The sequence below is a fragment of the Muntiacus reevesi genome, chromosome 7 (assembly GCF_963930625.1).
Source record: "Muntiacus reevesi chromosome 7, mMunRee1.1, whole genome shotgun sequence".
In the NCBI taxonomy this organism is placed as follows: domain Eukaryota; kingdom Metazoa; phylum Chordata; class Mammalia; order Artiodactyla; family Cervidae; genus Muntiacus; species Muntiacus reevesi.
This window is the reverse complement of record NC_089255.1, coordinates 76,379,265-76,398,101: the sequence shown is the minus strand read 5'-3', so window position 1 is coordinate 76,398,101 and position 18,837 is coordinate 76,379,265. Positions and strand designations below refer to the sequence as shown.

Below are 18,837 nucleotides of genomic sequence, written 5' to 3'. Positions count from 1 at the left end.
TAGGATGTAAGCTTCGATAAGTGAGACAGAAACATTACTAACTGGGCTCACTATTGTGTTTTTTTTTTTTTCTTTTTTCTTTTCTTTTTTTTTTTATTTTTTAATTTTATTTTTCAGTGGGTTTTGTCATACATTGACTATTGTTTACTTATCAGAATAAAGCTGCAGAAAGCCTAAAAAGGAACCTTAAGAAAATCTGGCAGTCTTAAAAGCAACACTCTCCATGGCAGAGAGCCTGAATTTCATAAAAGGATTTTGGTCATTAAACATGTAACTGTGGAGTGAATCACCAGATTAATTCACAGCCTGGATGGTGGGTTCCAATTCCTTGCTTGCCAAACAGCCTTCTGCTTACTCAGCTAGTTTCCCCGCTGCCCTCCTACCAGCAAGAGGACTTCCTGACAGTGGATGTCAGAAGGACCGCTGCTCACTGTAATTACTCACAGATGGGCATTTGGGTTTATACATCATGGTTAGCATCAGTCTCTGGGTATAAAAGCCTGATAAACTGCTGCACACTTTAAGACTTCTGTTCCTGGATCCACAAAGCTGAGGGCCAGACCCCTTGAAGGGATTAATACCTTGAGGGCCCTTCCTGAGTGGCCCACCCTGTATGACTCCCAACTCTGCTCCTGGATTTCCACAATAAAGTCCAGGTAAGGACTAGGGACAGTGAATGCTAAAGAAATGAAAGGAAATTCAGGGAGGATCAGGTAGACAAGGAAGGGCTTCTACAATGAGTGAATTTTGTACCAGAAAATTTTGTTATTCTTCTGTTGTTGTTTTCCTTCCTAATTGACAACAGAAATTTTTGTAAAATCGTCAAGGAAGTGTCAAATGGTGACAGTCCCTTATCCCATTCTCCAAGTTTGACTACTGTATCCTTGTAGACCTTTATCCCTAAACAAAATCCATGGTGTTCTTTGTTTTGTTTTTAACACTTCACAAATTTGCACACATTATCTTTGCATACAGCCCGTGCTAATCTTCTCTGAATTGTTCCAGTTTTTTAGTATATGTGCTGCTGAAGCAAGCACCATAATTGTTCTTTTTTTATATATATTTTTAACACAAAAAACATTTAGTATTGGGGTATAGTCAATTAACAATGTTGTGATAGTTTCAGGTGTATAATGAAGGGACTCAGCCATACATATACATGTTAGATTGGTTTCTTGTTCATTTAAGTATCCAGGGTTCAATATTCTCGGTCAGCAAGCAGCTTTCCTCTCTATGATTCAGAAACCAGACTCCTTCTGGCTCGTGGATCTGCCACACTTAGGAGCTTGTCATCTTGTATGGCTAAGGTTAAGTCTCCCCAGGTTCAAGGCAGGTGGAGAGGGAGAAGGCACTAAGAAGGCACACCTCTGCTTTTAAAGGCCCCAGCCTAGAAGTGGCACATCATTCCTGCTCAGATGGCACTGGCCAGCAAACTAGGTTTTCACATCCAGAAGAGGATGAGACTGGATTCTGGCAGACAGCTAAATCTGTGACACAGTAAATACTTTCTAGTTCCACTGCCATAATCTTTAAGTGATTAAGAACTCAAAATATGAAAGCTTATGTTGCTGATCTTAACTGTTCCAGTTCATTACAGAGCAGAATCAAGTGAGGGGACCATGCCATCCTGATGCAATTGCAACCTGAATGCAGCTTTCTCCTATAATGCCTACTGCATCAGTAGCATTGTAACACCCAAATGACTAGTGGAACAGAGCCTAAGATTGGTTTCTAAAGAAAATGAGGACCTGAAAGAAGAAATGTATGCCTTGTTTGGAAACAGTTGAACAATTTAATAGGAATGAGATGTCTGCATATTGGAGCTAAGCAATATGAAGTTACAGGGAACATAAATTGTGACCCATAGGCTGTTTCTGAGGTGTAGAGAGGTTGATGGGAGGTTAATTCTTTTAAGAGCAGGATGAACTGAGTAAAGTTAAAGCAATTAATTTGAGTGCTAATGGCAAATTTTCTGGTTCAAAAAACAAGAAATGGTTTCACCAATTTTAATGAATCTTGGAATAATAGTGAAAACTGCACATATTATAACATGGAATAGCTACCATGCTGGAGGGAGCTCTCTCTTCTCAAATCTTTTGTGCTTCAGGTCAACTCATCTGCAAGTCTAAATTGGAAGAGATACAATATTCCATTGCTGCTCTTTCCTCTTTTAGAAGTACTGTAAGATGAAATAAACCCGAAACTTCCAAGGAAGCTCTCATATCAAATAGATCTGAAACCAACTGGAAAGGGCTCTCATTTTTCATTTGCAGTGGGGAAAAAAGTCAAGCCCTATATATACTGGCACCGCCTCATTGCTTTTCTTCCCAGTGCTGGAAATAAAAATACACTGACTACTACTCTGATCTTTTAGGCCTGGATGTTACCTTTGGCCTTGATAAACCTCTCAGGTTCCATCGGAGTGGAACGAGAACACAAGGGCATCCACAGAATGATGCAACCGGAAGAAATGAAAAGAGCCCTATCTGACCTTAGCAATGTCTGCGAACAGCACTTCTATTTCAGGGCCCTCATCACCAGTGAATCCCTGAAAGAAGCCAGTGACAGGAAACAAGGGAAAGGAACACAACTTGTCTCTCTCTGCCTACCATGTACTGCTGGCTAGATGCTTTACGGAGAGCTGCTAATCCTCACTACTTCCTCTGTTGGTATCATCATCCACATACTGCAGAAGAAATTCAGCAAAGGCAAATGGCTCCCACAGTTCAGAGCATGCCTGAATCCTCCTTTGGCGAGAGATCAGATAAGAATATTATGAGCGAGCAGGCATTTCTACAAAAGAAGGGCACCCATTCTCTCTGCTGCTCTACTTGTACTTACAGGTAGCTTTAGCTGCTCCCAAGGCCTCCAGCCAGTCGAGAGACGGGTATTGAAGTGGGTTGACACATGTGTGAGTATAGCAAACCACAGGTAGCCTACTGGCAGAATATTAGACTTGGAGAAAAGCTAAGAGTCTATTGTTGTTGTGCTGTTGTTTAGTCGCTAAATCGTGTCCAACTCTTTAGCGACCCCCTGGGCTATAACCTGCCAGGCTCCTCTGTCCAGGATTTCCCAGGCAAGAATAATGGAGTGGACTGCCATTTCGTCTCCAGGGGATCGTCCCGACCCAGGGATTGAACCCATGTCTCCTGCTTGGCAGGCAGATGAGCCACCTGGGAAGTCCGAGAGTCCATTAGTGTACAGTCTTTTGAACTGTCCTTGAATAGGATGAGAGCTTATGATTTGTCAGGAATAATCAGTCAGTGAAACGTGCAGAAAAACGAAGACTCTGAGTTCTCATTTGGTGCCAAGAGAACACTGGTGGCTCTTAAAGTTACAGATTCATATATTGTACATGGCAGATTTCATTCCACAGAAAGGGAATTCCTGTTATTTTAAAAGGACTGCACCTGCTAATTCTTAGAACCTCAAAGTTGTACCTGGAAGACCAACTTATTGAAAACAGTTACGATGCTACTCTAAGACCACAGCTGAGGAAGGCCGGGAGAGTAGCACAGGGGGCTCGAGGATGGAAGGCTAATCCCGGCATCCAGGCTGGTCACTTCAGACATATCCATTTAACACATACTGGGTTTAACCTCAAGATCAGCTGATATAGACGTTGTTATTAGTTGCCTGTGCATGACTGTGATCCTGGTGTAAAAAAACCCCAACACAAAACAAGCTCGAAAGTTTGGCTCAAGACATGTAATAAGAGATGACTTACAACACCACTTATATTTATATTATATTATATTCATATTTATATTGTTTCCTGCTAATTGGTTTTCCAGCTACATCTGAACTTCTTGCCGAAGGAGAACAGGGCATCACCTGCTGAGAATAGGCTTAGTAATGTATGCCCCTCTGTACCCAACTGATGTCAACCCTCCAGGCACTTCTAGACCACAGTGAGTCAGCCAGCTCAGCTTTCTCGGGCAGTCTTCAGATCTTCAGCAGAGAGATGGCAGCCTGATTCCAACACAGGCAGGGGCAGAGAGAAGAGGAGGGTTCCTCTGGCTTCACAAGTCACTGCAACATAACCACTTTCCCTCATTCCAAACAAGACTGTTAAGCTTCTCTGAGAAAAAGATCTGTTGTTAACATGCTGACAAGACCTCAAGCTACTTCAATATCTAACCACAGAAAGAGATAGCAATGATCCCTGGGGCTAAAATATTGCTCTTCAGAATATGTGATCTTTTTTCTTTTTTAAATTCTTGATGCTTCACCTTGTCCAGGAAGGACTGAAAGGGTGAGTGACTACTACGGCTCTGCCAGTAAACCAGTCCAGATGTGTAGCTCCCTGCCCCAGACCTGGGCTAGCATCCCAGTGAGTTTCCCAAAGAACCTCAACAAACCAGACCGACCACATTCCACACAATTTGAAAGCACATGCATGAAGACCAGGTGGCCAGGGTGGCTCATGTGGTCATAACAGATGCAAAGGAAAGAATCACTGTCCTCTGGCCCCTGACTCCCCAGAAGAGTCAAGATCTCTAACCAAGTTCAGTCCCTAAGTGTGTCCCACCCTCACACAGTCGTTAGTTAAAATAAGGTAACAAGCAAAAGTTGACTCATTGGAAAAGACCCTGATGCTGGGAGGGGTTGGGGGCAGGAGGAGAAGGGGACGACAGAGATGAGATGGCTGGATGGCATCACCGACTCGATGGGCATGAGTTTGAGTAAACTCCGGGAGTTGCTGATGGACAGGGAGGCCTGGCGTGCTGCGACTCATGGGGTCGCAAGGAGTCGGACACGACTGAGCGACTGAACTGAACTGAACTGAACAAGGAAAAGCCTACACACACTAAGGGTCACATTGTATTAGTTCAACTGGATGAGGCATCTTTGTGGTTTTTCTCTCCACCCTACCCTTTTCCTCACAATAGATGGTGTAACTTAAGACTTCCCAAAACTTGTTGGTAATATGATTATGTCATTTTGAGAAGAACAAGAGTTTTCGGTGAGCAGTAGCAAATACACACAGGTCCATTGGTTTCTCATCACAATGGCTCCTGAGGAGTCCAGCTCTCACACACAGTTCAAACTTTCTACCTTCCCTATAAAAGAATATAAAGGCATCGCCAATTTCACTTGGGACAATGATTCTCTGAAAACCCTAACCGCAATGCCACATCCTACTGTGACTCAATTTTCAGTCACACAGGAAGGTATTTTCTATTTCTTTTCCTATTCTGTAATTCTGGTTTCTTGGGATAGAGGAGGGAGCCAGAAAGATGCTTTCTATCTTCTCATCAAATCTTAGCATTACTACATCTATTACAGGAATACACCCTCCCCACCAGGAGAGCTTGCTCATTAATAAAGAGGACAAGTAAATTTATTCAAGCGCTAAGTTATTTAAACTAAACATGGTAATCTCTTAGGTTCTAGGCCTCTGAATGGTACTGTCTTGGATATGAAAGGAATAATGCCACTTCTGTCTAAAGCAAATAGAGGTCAGCCTTACTTGAAGCAGTCATCATTGGATACTCAGGTTCTAGATTAAAACCAAGCATGTTTCAGAAAAGGAGGCAAAAACTGGTCATCACTGCTTACCAACACTTAGCGTGACTAAGTTCATTCAACTGGTAGCCCAACACCTTGTAAGAATTAAACAATTTGATACATGACAGATATATAGATTAATATATATAATCTGATAATATATCAATTTGATATATTATTTATTGTCATGCATTTTTAAAATCTGGGAAACCAGGGCGCTTCTGAGGAGCAAACCATTTTGAGAGAAAGGAAGTTGTGATCCGGGAAAATCCCATGGGTCACGATAGGAATAAAGTTCCAGAAGATAGCTAGAATGCTTCGCCCCATTTCTTCCTTTAACAAAAGCTGACTGTGTGCTGACTGTGCGCCTGGCTGCTGCCTTCAGGATGCTCACAGCCTGGTCAGAAGACAGGCGGGAAAATACAGACTGGTGCTAATTGTGATGACGCCGTCATGCACAGGGTGTGATGGAAAGAGTCACGAGAAGGTGCTGACTCAGACCCAGGATGAGCCAAGAGGGCATCTCAGAAGAACTGGTGTCTGAATCTTGAAGATTTTAGCCAGGAATAAAAGGAGAAAGGCTTGCCAAGCAGAAAAGGCACATAATGCCTTCAGGCCTACACAACAATGCCCAGGGACCATCAGGGATGACTGCAGAGAGATGAGGCAGGAGAGGCAGGGTTCAGGTCCTATATGCAGTAGGAGCTACTAAGGTTCAAGTCAGGAGGTGACAGATCAGATCTGCACCGTAGATCTGGTGGCCTCTGGAAAACCGCCTGGCCTGCAGAAGAGTAGCCGCCAGAGGGCCTATAAAGACAAGGCGGTGGGAGAGAACTGACGAGATTCCAGCAATACTTAAGAAGGCCATGGGGGAGAAAGGGTTTGCCCTCCAGCCTTCTGGGTCTGCTACCACCAGAGATAAGAAAGCACAGGGGAAGGGAGTGGAGATGATGCTAAGTTCAGTTTTGGATGCCCTGACATTGGGGTGTTAGAGACCATCCTGTTGGTCATACACAGGAACGAGTTAATGGCTCAGTTCAACAAGTTAAAGGCTCAATCAACAAGTTAAAGGCTCAATCAACAAGTTAAAGGCTCAATGAGTATTCAATGACTGATGACATCACTTTGAATGAAAACATGTCACCTGGTGGCTCAGATGGTAAAGGTCTGCCTGCAATGCAGGAGACCTAGGTTTGATCCCTGGGTTGGGAAGATTCCCTGGAGAAGGAAATGGCTACCCACTCCAGTATTCCTGCCTGGAAAATTCCATGGGCAGAGGTGTCTGGTGGGCTACAGTCCATGGGCCCACAAAGAGTCATATGTGACTGAGCACAAGAAGCAGAACTGCCAGGAAAAAACCCAAAAAGCTGGACCTGAATTTGACCAAGAATCTAGATTCAGTAAACAGTTAACAGAAAATACAGAGGACAAAGAACATGTCACAGAATGCTACAAGGATGCCATCTGCAAAATCCAAGCTGAGAGATTCTACAAATGACCTAGTTTCCTCTACAGATCAACCACAAGTATAAATCAGTTGGGCACTGTGAATCTTAACTGTGTAAAGACAGATGCAAATTGAAAACAGACTTGATTATCCCTGTTGAAAATAAGGGTAGACTTTTCCCCTCTCTGTGTTTCAGAATTTCTTTCTCTGTCCTTTTCACATGCAAGTAATCTTTACAGACTAAATAGGCCTCATAATTTAGGAATGTTTCCTCAAGGAGCTGGGAACCACTTTTTGAAATGCAAACGTCTAGGGTCTCAACCTCCCAGTTCTAAGGGCATGGGTGGTGGGCTCCTTGCTTCAATTTGCCAAAAAACTACCTCCCACATTAAGATGTGAGATGCTTGTTTCCCCTCCAGATAAAGCCAGTCAACTAAAGTAGTCCCTCCAAGTTTGATGATAAAGTTAGGATGAGTTACATATGATATTTTTTCCAGTAGTCATTTATGGATGTGAAAGTTGGACTATAAAGAAAGCTGAGCACAAAAGAATTGATGCTTTTGAATTGTGGTGTTGGAGAAGACTCTTGAGAGTCCCTTGGACTGCAAGGAGATCAGTCCTGGGTGTTCACTGGAAGGACTGATGTTGAAGCTGAAACTCCAATACTTTGGCCACCTGATGCAATAAGCTGACTCATCTGAAAAAACCCTGATGCTGGGAAAGATTGAGGGCAGGAGAAGAAGGGTGAGAGGATGAGATGCTTGGATGGCATCAGCGACTCAATGGACATGAGTTTGGGTAAACTCTGGGAGTTGGTGATTAACAGGGAGGCTTGGCATGCTGCAGTTCATGGGGTCGCAAAGAGCTGGACATGACTGAACGACTGTACTGAACTGAACGTGTGATATAACTGTGTGCATGCTAAGTCGATTCAGTCGTGTCTAACTCTTTGCAATCCCATGGATTGGAGCCCACCAGGCTCCTCTGTGGAATTCTCCAGGCAAAAATACTGGAATGGGTTGCCATGCCCTCCTCCAGAGGATCTTCCTGACCCAGGGATTGAACCCGAGTCTCTAACGTCTCCTGCATTGGCAGGTGGGTTCTTTACCACTCGTGCTACCTGGGGCCCTGTGACATAAGTCAACTATCAAAGTCTTCTAACTGGAGGACTAGTTATTAATCTTGAAAACATGGATTGTACTGCACCTGCTTGGCTATAGAAAAGAGTAAGATTTATCTTTGTAATTTTTCAGCAGATTGCCTGATTTAATGCTTATTCAAAAATAAACTGTTTTCCTTCTCTACCACCTTTGTGGACAGGTTCTCAGTTGAGAAATTCTTTTAAATTATATTTCCTTGATACTCTGTATTTGATACTAACTTATTTTAGATGCAATAAAGTATTGTAGTTAATTTTAAAGCTTTCTCGAATTTTGAAGAAATACAATGAAATATTTGTAGATGAAAAAATATGATGTCTGCTATTTGCTTCAAAAGTTATGAAGGTGGGATGAGAAACATTGCCAAGTATGGATAATTGGTACTAGGTGATAGACATCAAATTCACTATGTTACCATCTCTACCTTTCTTATGTTTGAACACTTCCATAATAAAAAAGTTAAGATACACGGAAGCCAGCTGGTATATAAGTTTGGAGCTGGAAGGAAAGGGAATTTTAAGTGTTGGAGATAAAGCTCTAGAGGCATCAATGTACAAGTACCAGGAAGGCCATGGAAATGGACAAACTGCCAACCAAGGCAACATAAAGCAAGAGGATCAAGGGCAATAACCCTGAGGAATACCACCATGTAGGCGGTGGAGAATATTGCAAAGAAATCCGAAGAATTAAAAGTAGAAGAGGGTGGTGTCAGTTTCAATAAGGATGGCATGGTTAATAGTGTCAAATGTGAATGTTGCAGAATTCACCATATTAGAAAGTAGGAGATCAGAGACCTTAGCAAAATCAGTTTCATTGCAGTGATGGCCCAGGACACCAGGTTATAGCAAGGAGATGTGTAAAAAGGCAGTGGGGAAGCCAAGACAGAGGCTCTGAAGAGAAGCAAAATATCTGGACAAGGGCTGGAAGGCTACATTTGGCAGATAGCCAGTGGGAGGTGGGTAAGATTTGCACTGAATTATTGAAGGGACGGGTTAGTAAAGAGGTGCTGAGAAACAAGGGAAAGAAGGGCTAAGTGACTGAAGAAGGACACTCGGGAAGTAGAAAGGGACAGGCTCTAGACCACAGGGAGATGGCATGGCTGAGAATCACTTGTCCAGTATCTGCTCTTCCCTTCCTCCAGAAAGAATTTTATTAATAGCTGAGGTGTGATCCCCTAGAATAGACTAAATCCAACATCTTCCTTTGCAACTGACTGTGGCCATGTGAGATGCTGGGGCCAAGAGGATAAGCAGAGGCATCCCCCAGCAATGTCCTGGAAACTTCCCTTAAGGGAAAGTGCAGGTTCTCCCTCTGCCCGCTTCTTGATTCATTCTCCCATCCTGCTACCAGAAACGAGGCCACAGCCTTAAGGGACCATTAGATAGAGGCCTTGCTGGTAATGCAGCAAGATAAGAATCTAGGTCTGAATGTCAAGGAACTGGGCCTCCAAACCAGCTCTGACTTCTCTCTAGACTCTATTTCCTGGAGAGTGAACTGTTTTTCTTAAAGCACTGTTATTTGGGACTTTCAACATGTGCAATTGTACCTGCCTACCAGGAAGGACTGAATACCTCATCCTCTAAGGAGAGTGTCATAGCATCTTTGTAGATACAACTAATTGAGGGGATGATGGGGAGAAGAGCTAGAAGTTAAGGGAGTTCATACTTGAGTTGGAAAAATAGGAGAATTGTGGGTAGGTTTGAAATAGCCATCATGAGGAATAGAGGGATTTTAGAAGAAACTGGGGACCATACCTTTATGATGGTGCCACTCAGTTTATTCAGCCATGATGAACAGAGAAAGGTTCTGACTGCCCCAACTGAGGGGCTAGGTTGTATATGGCAAGTTGTGAAGCTCTCAACTACTTCTACTGCTGACTGCATGACCTTCAGGCCATACATTTTTCCATTCTCAGCTTTTATTTATAGGACAGTGTGCTAAATAACAAGTTGAAAATTTTTCAAGCATACAGCATTATTATGTCCCTAAGAAGTTACAACCTCAAGTGAACTTCCTTGTTCTTAGAATATTCTAATTCATTTTTAAATTTTAAATTGTGATAAAATACACATAAATTTAAATTATGGTAAAATACACATAAAAATAACCATCTTGATCACTTTTAAGGGGTATTAAGTACATTCACATTGCTAGGTAATGATCACCACCATCCATCTCCAGAACTCTTTCTTGTAAACCTGAGATTCTGTACCCATTAAACCATCTCTCTCCATTCCCTCCTTCCAGTCCTTGAACCACCATTCTACTTTGCCCCTATGAATCTGACTACTCCAGGTACCTCATAAATGGAATCATACATATGTCTTTTTGCAACTGGCTTATATCACTTAACATAATGCTCAAGGTTCACCATGTTATAGCATATGTCAATTTCCTTTTTAAGGCTAATTTTCCGTTGTATGTTTGTACTGCATTTTGTTTATCCATTCGTCCATTAAGGGATGCTTGGTTGCTTCCACCATTTGGCTATTATGAAGCATGCAGCTATGAATATGGGTACACAAACATCTCTTTGAAACCCTGTTTTTCAGTTCCTTTGAATATGTGCCCAGAATAGAATTTGTAGATCATCTATTAACTGTTTTTAACTTTGAGAAAATTCCATACTGTTTTCCACAGTACCTGAATGATTTTATATTCCCACCAACAGTGCACAAGGGTTCCAATAGCTCCACATCCTCACCAATAACTGTTATTTATTTTTGATGCTAGTCATCCTCATGCCATAATTTGCTCTTAAGATTAAGGATCCCATAAGAGCAAAAGCCTATCACAGTGCCTAGAACATAATAAAGGTTAGATATCAAACAACTTTGAAATATAAGATGTAAGTTAAATTCTGTGCTGCCTTTTTCTAACCAGGAAAGATACAGTTACATTAAAATTTGCCAAATCCCACCCAGTAATGCCTATAATAGATTTGCCTATATTCAAGCTCATCAGTGATGTGTGCTTTTGACAAGGCATTAGCAAATTACTAATTCCAGAAAAGCTTAACACACTCCAAAAAGAAATTAGGACCCATTAGCAGTCACTCCCCATTCTCTCTCCCCCAAGTCCCTGGGAGCCACTAATCATTTTCTATATAGATTTGCCTGCTCTGGACATTTCATGTAAATGGATTTATACAACATGTGGTCTTCCTTCTTTCACTCAGCATCATGCTTTCAGAGTTTATCCATTTCGCAGCATGAACTGGCAATTCATTCCTTTTTGTGACTCAATATTCCTTTTTATGAATATCACGTTTTTCTTAAATCTCCTATAAGAACCCAGATTTCTGGCTTTTCTTGAAAAACTGGCGATGAGAGTGTAGAAAGGCCCTCCCCTTTCCAGAGGACAACCACTGGAAGGACCTTAGGAGTAGCTTATTGTTCCCTCAACATTCCAGGCACCTTTCTATCTCAGGGTCTTTGCACTTCACTTACTGCACTTACCTTTTTCCTAAAATGCTTTTCTTTCAGATATGCACATGGTTCCTTTCCTTATCTCCCAAAGGTCTGCTCACAGGACCCCTTCTCAGTGAAGCCTCTTACCTACATCTGCAATGCTTACCCCATCCCCCAACCCTTACATTTATTTATTTATGTCATTACATCTGACATACTGTATGTTTTAATTATATCAGCTTCCAACCACCCCTCATTAGAATGAGAGTTCCATGATAACAGGTATTTCTGTTTTGTTCACTATTGTATTTCTAGTACCTAAAGCTTAGTAGTGCTCAGATTTTTTGAATACACAAATTAATGAAACTGTGGGCTCCCTGGTGGCTCGGATGGTAAAGAATCTGCCTGCAATGCCAGAGACCAGGGCTCTTTCTCTGGGTCAGGAAGAACCCCTGGAGACGGGAATGGCTACCCACTCCAGTATTCTTGCCTGGAGAACTCCATGGATAGAGGAGTCTTTTGGGCTCCAGTCCATGGGGTCACAAAGAGTTGGACATGACTATGTGACTAACACCTGCAGACAGTCACAATGCAAATTAGTGAACTTGTTATAGTTTTTAGTGACTAAAAGCTGATCCTAAAAATAAACCTATTGTTCAGTCACTAAGTCATGTCCAACTCTCTGTGGCTGCGTAGGCTGCAGCATGCCAGACTTCCCTGTCCTTCACTACTTCCTGGAGTTTGCTCAAACTCGTGTCTATCGAGTCAGTGAAGCCATCCAACCAACTCATCCTCTGTCGACCCCTCCTCCTCCTGCCCTCAATCTTTCCCAGCATCAGGGTCTTTTCCAACGAGCTGGCTCTCCACTGGAGAAGAGAATGGCAAGTCACTTCAGTATTCTTGCCTTGAGAACCCCATGCACAGTATGAAAAGGAAAAAAGAATAAGCCTAGAAATGTTTAAACAGCTTTGACGCATACTTTATATTAGTTAACATTTTAAGTGCAATGAGTTTTGGCAAACATATGTACTCCTATAACCTCCACCATGCTTAAGATACAGAACACTGAATGTAAAATTATTAATAAGTCACAGTTAACACACTAAGGTAGGTCTGTTTACCATAGTCAGGCATGCCTAGAACTTGATGACGTTTTCAAGTTTTAGGCTTGGGACTTCCCTGGTGGTCCAGTGATTAAGACTCTGCCTTTCCAATGCAGGTTTTCCCAGTGAAGATACTACTGCAGCTGTCAACTCCACTACTAGCAGGTAGGAAGCACTGCAGTTTGCATGGCTGACCCCACAGACAGAAGCTACTGCTGGAACTGCTGCCACCATGGCCCCTCACAGAATGAAATCTTTACTGCTCCATCCAGAATATCAAGACAAGGTGTAGGATGGGTGTTTCTATTGGTAGAGCCGAGGTCAAGTGCCCATAACCCTAGTTACAACAAAAATGAAGTAGAATGTGGATGGAGAGAAGTCTGAAGAGGTAGTTGAGAGTCAAATTATAAAGGATCTTTTTTTGAATATCCTCTTTTTTAAAAAAATTACATAGTTTGCTCCACTGGGTCTTAGGTGCAGCATGTGGGACTGTCAATCTTCACAGTGGTATGCAGGATCTTTTTATTTTTATGTGGAGCTTTTTACAAATCTTTATTGAGTTTGTTACAATATTGTTTTTGTTTTATGTTTTTGGTTCTTTTTGGCTACAAAGCATGTGGGACCTTAGCTCCCCTACCAAGGACCAAATTGGGGAGGGAGGTAATGAATTTTGTTTCCATCCTGTTGCATTTGAGACATCTGTGACAGTGAGATGAAGCTACTCAGAAAAAAGCTGGAGGAACACTGGGGACATGAGCACTTGAGAGTTGGGAAGAAGAGGAGGATCCCACAGAAGAGTCCAGGAAGCCAGGCAATGGGGAGAAGGCTCAGGAGACAGCAGTGTCTTGGCTTACAGGATATTTTAGGAATAAAGTGATGTATAGTACAGAGGTCCAGCAAAAAAGAGGCTGACAAACCAGTCAGCTTACTTGGGGTAGTTTCAGTACAATGGTGGGATGGAAGCCAGGCTGAAGCATCACTAGCATACAACTAAATGTGTGATTGCTACCATTCTCTACCAAACACTGAAAGCAGACCCCTGCACTCACATAGCGATCTGTCCCAAACAAACAGCCCTGATATCTTTATGTTTAAACTATCTCGGGCTCTCTACTGGTTCTTGTTGAAGCAAACCAGATGCTTAGGTCTCAACCAGAGATTGCTGCCCTGCTCTCCGATGGAGCACCAAATGGGACAAAAGCATAATGTCCCTCGCCTAGTTGAGGGGAACAATGGCTTCCTGACCCCCACAACCCTTGGCTGAGCTCGGGAGCACGGTACATTTAGGCTGTCATTTTCAGTGGCTGCCATCACTCCTTACCACAGATGGGTCAAATTACCATAATTACAATAACAGACACCTCAAACTGTTAGTTTATAACTATCTTACCCACAGAACATTCATTCCCCTTCTGGAGGAAAGAGTGCAAATTACCATGACCATAAGCGCTAACTAGAATCAGGAGCAATGGTCCTGCACCTAAGCCTTGCCAGAGAAATTACTTCTTCATTTCTCTCAGGCTCTCTTTATATAGTAAAGTGGTCACCCAAGAGAAGAACCACTGAATGGCCTAGCTAAGCCCAGGGAAAGGAACAAACAAACTCAGACAAAATCAAATACATTCATTCAAGGGAACAGGAAGTTTAACTGATGCCATGGCAACACCAGCAGCCTGTGACATCAGAGCAGAAGGCAAGGAACAAAGAGATTTGTGAGCTACCTTTCCACGGGTCTTCTCTCCCTTGAAATTTGACTCATGCTGCTTATTTGGTACTGTTTCAGAATAGTGCCATTTAAAACTCCTCTTGCTACTTTTCTCCAGCATCTTCCTGGAGATTAGCCAAAACCACATGCTGGAAATCTGCTGAGTGCCACGATCTTATTAATATGCAATGAGATCCTATTTCAGACTGCTTGTAATACCGGGCTGCCAATCAGCTACAGGGTAAGGACATAAAAGTGTAAAACTAAAAATATCTGGAAAAAATTAAAGGGGAGACCAAATAAACTGAAGCTTCATCATCACTTTAGGTTGGAAATTTACACAAGAAGTTTTTGAGTGAGTAATTTGGAATTTTTAGGGAGAATGGCTTCCCCAGGTTGGAGTGGAAAAATACCAGGCTCTGTGGCCGGAAAGAAGGTCTACAAAGCACGAGCGAGAGAAGCTGCTATAAACATTCCCCTCCCCCTCACTCAGCAGCAGCCGCTGGGTATTACCAACCTCCCCTGTAAGAAGCTACAATTGATTCCAGTCAGGAGTCTCTTAAGGCAGAATAGAATGAGCAGGCAATTTTAGCAAAGCTAGGCTCAGTTTATCAGATGGGCTGCAGGTTTACCCAGTATTAAAAAATAGCGATTAGCAGAAATTGCTTTCCTGAGTGTAAAAGACACTTTTAAAAAGAAAGAATGTACAGCTGATTCAAAGAGACAGTATCTTCATTTATGGGGTTCCCTGGTGGATCAGATGGTAAAGAATCCGCCTGCAATGTGGGAGACCTGGGTTCAATCCCTGAGGTGGGAAGATCCCCCGGAGAAGGGCATGACAACCCGCTCCATTATTCTGTCCTGGAGAATGCCCGTGGTCAGAGAAACCTGATGGGCTATAATGGGGTCGCAAAAAGTCAGACACGACTGATCGATTAAGTACACACATCTTCATTTATAAGCAGGAAGAGGGGGACAATCTCTTCCCATCAGGTAACTTGTTGACACATGAAGAGTAAATCTTCTCTCTCATCTTCGGTGGTAAACTTGGAAAGTTATTAAAGTGATCAATTATACTTCCTTCTTCAGTAGGGTTCTCTATTATTTAACAGAAAAGTTTTCAATATTCAAACCAAGATACCACATCCATATGTAGCCAGAGGTGTATGAAGGGCCCCTCAATTCAAGGTGATTTCAGAGAGTTCATTAATCTTGTTTTAAAGGGTGATGACCCACCCCTGGAATGGACTCAATGATCAGCAGAGATTTCTAAGCAAGCGTGGGGAGGGGATTTGTAGCCCATCTAGCCTCTGTATTACTGTCTCCAGGACCTATAGTTCCCACTGCCCTTTTGCACTTTATAGCTCCAGAAGAGATATGTGAATGGTCCTAATATAACAGAGGAAATGGCCTTGAATAGCAGCTAGAAACATTTGAGTTCGATATAAGAAACTTCCTACCATAAAGGTGTTGGAATCTGGTGCCCTGTTACTACTAGACAAATGGCATATATCTGTGGGTGCGATTTACTTCTGGTTCTGTGTGTTTAGAACACTATCCTGATTACAAGACAGCAATATTACTTCTGATTATCTGGGTTGTCTGTGAAAATGCACAGCCTGGGTCCCACTTCAGAGCTAGTAAATCAGATTCGTCCTCAGTGAAGCCAAGGAATCTGTTTCTGACAAGTAAACCAAGTTATTTTCATAATCAGGGAAGTCTGGAGAACACAGATCTAAGTCTCTGCTTACAGTCATAGCAAGTTCTTAAAACTAAGGAGGAAACAAATGGCTTGAAGACAGGAAACTGGTTAGACGGATCAATCAGAAGGACCTCTGACTGAGTTAGGAGAACTAGAATTTCAAGGAAAGGTTGACTGTCCAGTGGGAGCGGGAGCCAGCATCCTCAGCACCACTTTGCAGTCACCAGCACTTGTTCCAGGTCCTGCCTCACTTCACCTCCTTGCCTTCCCCATTCGCTCTTTAATGCAAGAAGACTTTGCCTGAAGACTCCTCCATAGATCTTAAGCTGCAGGTGAAATCCAAGGGAGGATGGGAAGCGCTTTCCAAGCACACCGTGCAGTTCCAGGATATAAGAGAATGAAACTCTGAACTGGCCTATTAACAGCCTTCAGACTTCTAAAATCCAGCCACTCACCCAGATCCGAGAGCCTTTTCATCAAGCCAGCTTCTCTTACAGCAGCGGGACCATATTCCACTCCTTTTCTCTTCTGTAAGTTAAATTAGAGCTAGATGTGAGGGAAGATGACTGAAAATAAGACCATTTTAGCTCACAAAAAATACAGAAGTCTGCAATGGTATTCTTAGTTTCCAGCAGATCCCTCTGGAAACCTGTGACAGCATCAGCCCTTCCTTTTATTCTTTTAATCTGAGTTTTGGTCATTTCAAACACTAGGAGGGAAGGAGGAGAGAGACAACAATCACTGGATTCAAATCGACCTCCCAAGCCCCTCGGGGTCGGGAAGGGCAGGCGGAGATAAGACTGAGCCTGAGCCAAGTCAAAATCTGGCTGTTGGGTGTGTGCGTCTTTGGCCTGGGCTGAGCCCTGGCTTCTCCATCAGTGAGCTCTCCATGACTGCAGGTTTCTTTCATTGAAGAGAGGACAAAACAGCCCCTCAGTCTTCCCGCCGCTGGAGAGACAAGCGCCGACTTCCTTTCCCGTGAACGCTCTTTCTGAGAATAGACCCTGGAGGCTTAAATCCTCGGTTGCTCTCTTTAGCCTTTCCGCCCTCGATTTTCCACCGGGGATTCTCCTCGGTTTCTCCTCCACCAGCCCCTCTGTGAAATCCTCTCCCGTCTTCCCTCTCCTCCATCACCCCGAGGGGAACCCACCCCTCTCTCGCTCCTCGGAGGGGAGGCCGAAGAAACCCACCAGGCCGCTACCCCGGGCACCGCTGGGTGCCCTCCATCCCTCCCTCCTCTCCCATCTTCTACCCCGGGGAAAAAAAATCCCACGTGCTCTCCTGGTGTCCAATCGCGGGAATCCACCACCTCATCCCCACTCCGTTTCTCGCCATCCTCTCCTCGCCTCCTCGTTCTTTCCACCGGTCCCGATTTTCTCCGGCGCTCGAGTGAGGGGGTGGGGGGGTGGGGGTTGAGGGGAGAGGAACCCAGCCCCAAAGTGCCAGGTCCCAGTCCTCACCTGTCCCTGGGAGAAAGGGGCTCCAATGACAGCCACGGAGTGGACAGACTTCTTCCGGACGGAGTGCACTTGCGTCCGGAGGAGACGCGAGAGGTGGCTCCTCAGGGACATGATGGGCAACGCAGGAGGCAGCAGACCCAGAAGCCTTCTGCGTGCGGATCGCCTACTGAAGTGAGCGCCGGGGCCGGCAGCACTTAAAGCCTACCGGCGCGCGCCGCCCCGCCCGCCCCGTGACGTCACCGCCGCCCGGCCCCGCCCAGGCCCCCGCCGCCTCGCCCCCAGCCAGCCCCCGGCACACCTTCCTTCAGGCCCCGCCCATTGTTGCTCCGTGCCCGTGCTCTCGCTGATGTCACTTGGCTCGGGTCCGGGCTCTCGGGCCAAGGACATGCCCCTGCCGCTGACGCCACAGGGCCAAGATCGGGGACCTGGCCAATAAGAAGGAGGTCCTGGAGAGGTGTGTCCCTTGGCGGGAAGCGGCCGCCGCCCCCCACCCCACCCCCCAAATGCGCGAACTCAACGGAACATGCGAACCAACCAACACGTACGTAGGCTCGAGGATCGTGACTCTCTTCGCACAAATGCACGCCTGGCAGATGCCAGTGCTACGGAAGAGTTGGCTGGGGCTGGACTTGGTCCAACCCCTCGTGAGTGCCTGGCCAAGACCAAGCTGGTGTCCATCGGCTCCGTTTCATCTCAGAGCTCAAGGTCCAGGAAACGTGCTTATCACCTCCTTTGGGCGTCAAAAGCTAGCAGATCCAATATAGATTAGAGCTCTCCGGGAGGGGCGTGTTAAACCCACCTATTTTAGGTATTTTGGATGTGAAGTTTAGGATTTATAAATTACCTTCTAGGCGTTTTCAGTTCTTCATCTGAATAACGGGAGTACCGATTATAAAAACAAGCATAGCAACGTATCTGAACTACTTTTCAATTTTAGAGAGGCTAAAGAGCCGATATGTAACTACTTAAAGTTGTAATAGTAATATTCTAATAACCGACGTAAGTTCTAAGAACTTTTAGCCCTCTAACAATTCCATAAAGTAGGGACTATTTTAAGGTCGTGGAAACAGGATTAGAGAAGACAATACTTTTCCAAAGTCAGGAAGCTTGTAAGTGGTAGCTACCTGACTTTAGATTCCAAGCCCTTAACCATGATTAGTGTCTTACAGGAATGACTCGAAAGGAATGACTTATAGGAATTTGGACGTTAGTCCTATCAAAAATAAATTTTTATATAAATACCTGGAAATGTTTTCACCTGATGCCAACTTCCATGCAGCTCTCTAAAATATTTCAGAAGTCTCCATGGCAATGTAATTCCAAGGAGCTTTAGTTACTA

General features: G+C 44.0%; 1 protein-coding gene across 1 annotated transcript in view; it reads right to left on the bottom strand.

Annotated features, from left to right (window-relative positions):
- ARG2 (arginase 2) overlaps positions 1-17,658 on the bottom strand; it is a 32,950-nt gene extending 15,292 nt beyond the window's left edge. The window contains exons 1-2 of the mRNA XM_065940934.1: positions 17,499-17,658; positions 16,494-16,566 (exon numbers count right to left, since the gene is read on the bottom strand). Coding sequence (XP_065797006.1) covers positions 16,494-16,566; positions 17,499-17,609 — 184 coding nt within the window. The 5' untranslated portion in view covers positions 17,610-17,658. The remainder of the gene's footprint in view (positions 1-16,493; positions 16,567-17,498) is intronic.
- Positions 17,659-18,837: the final 1,179 nt, after the last annotated feature.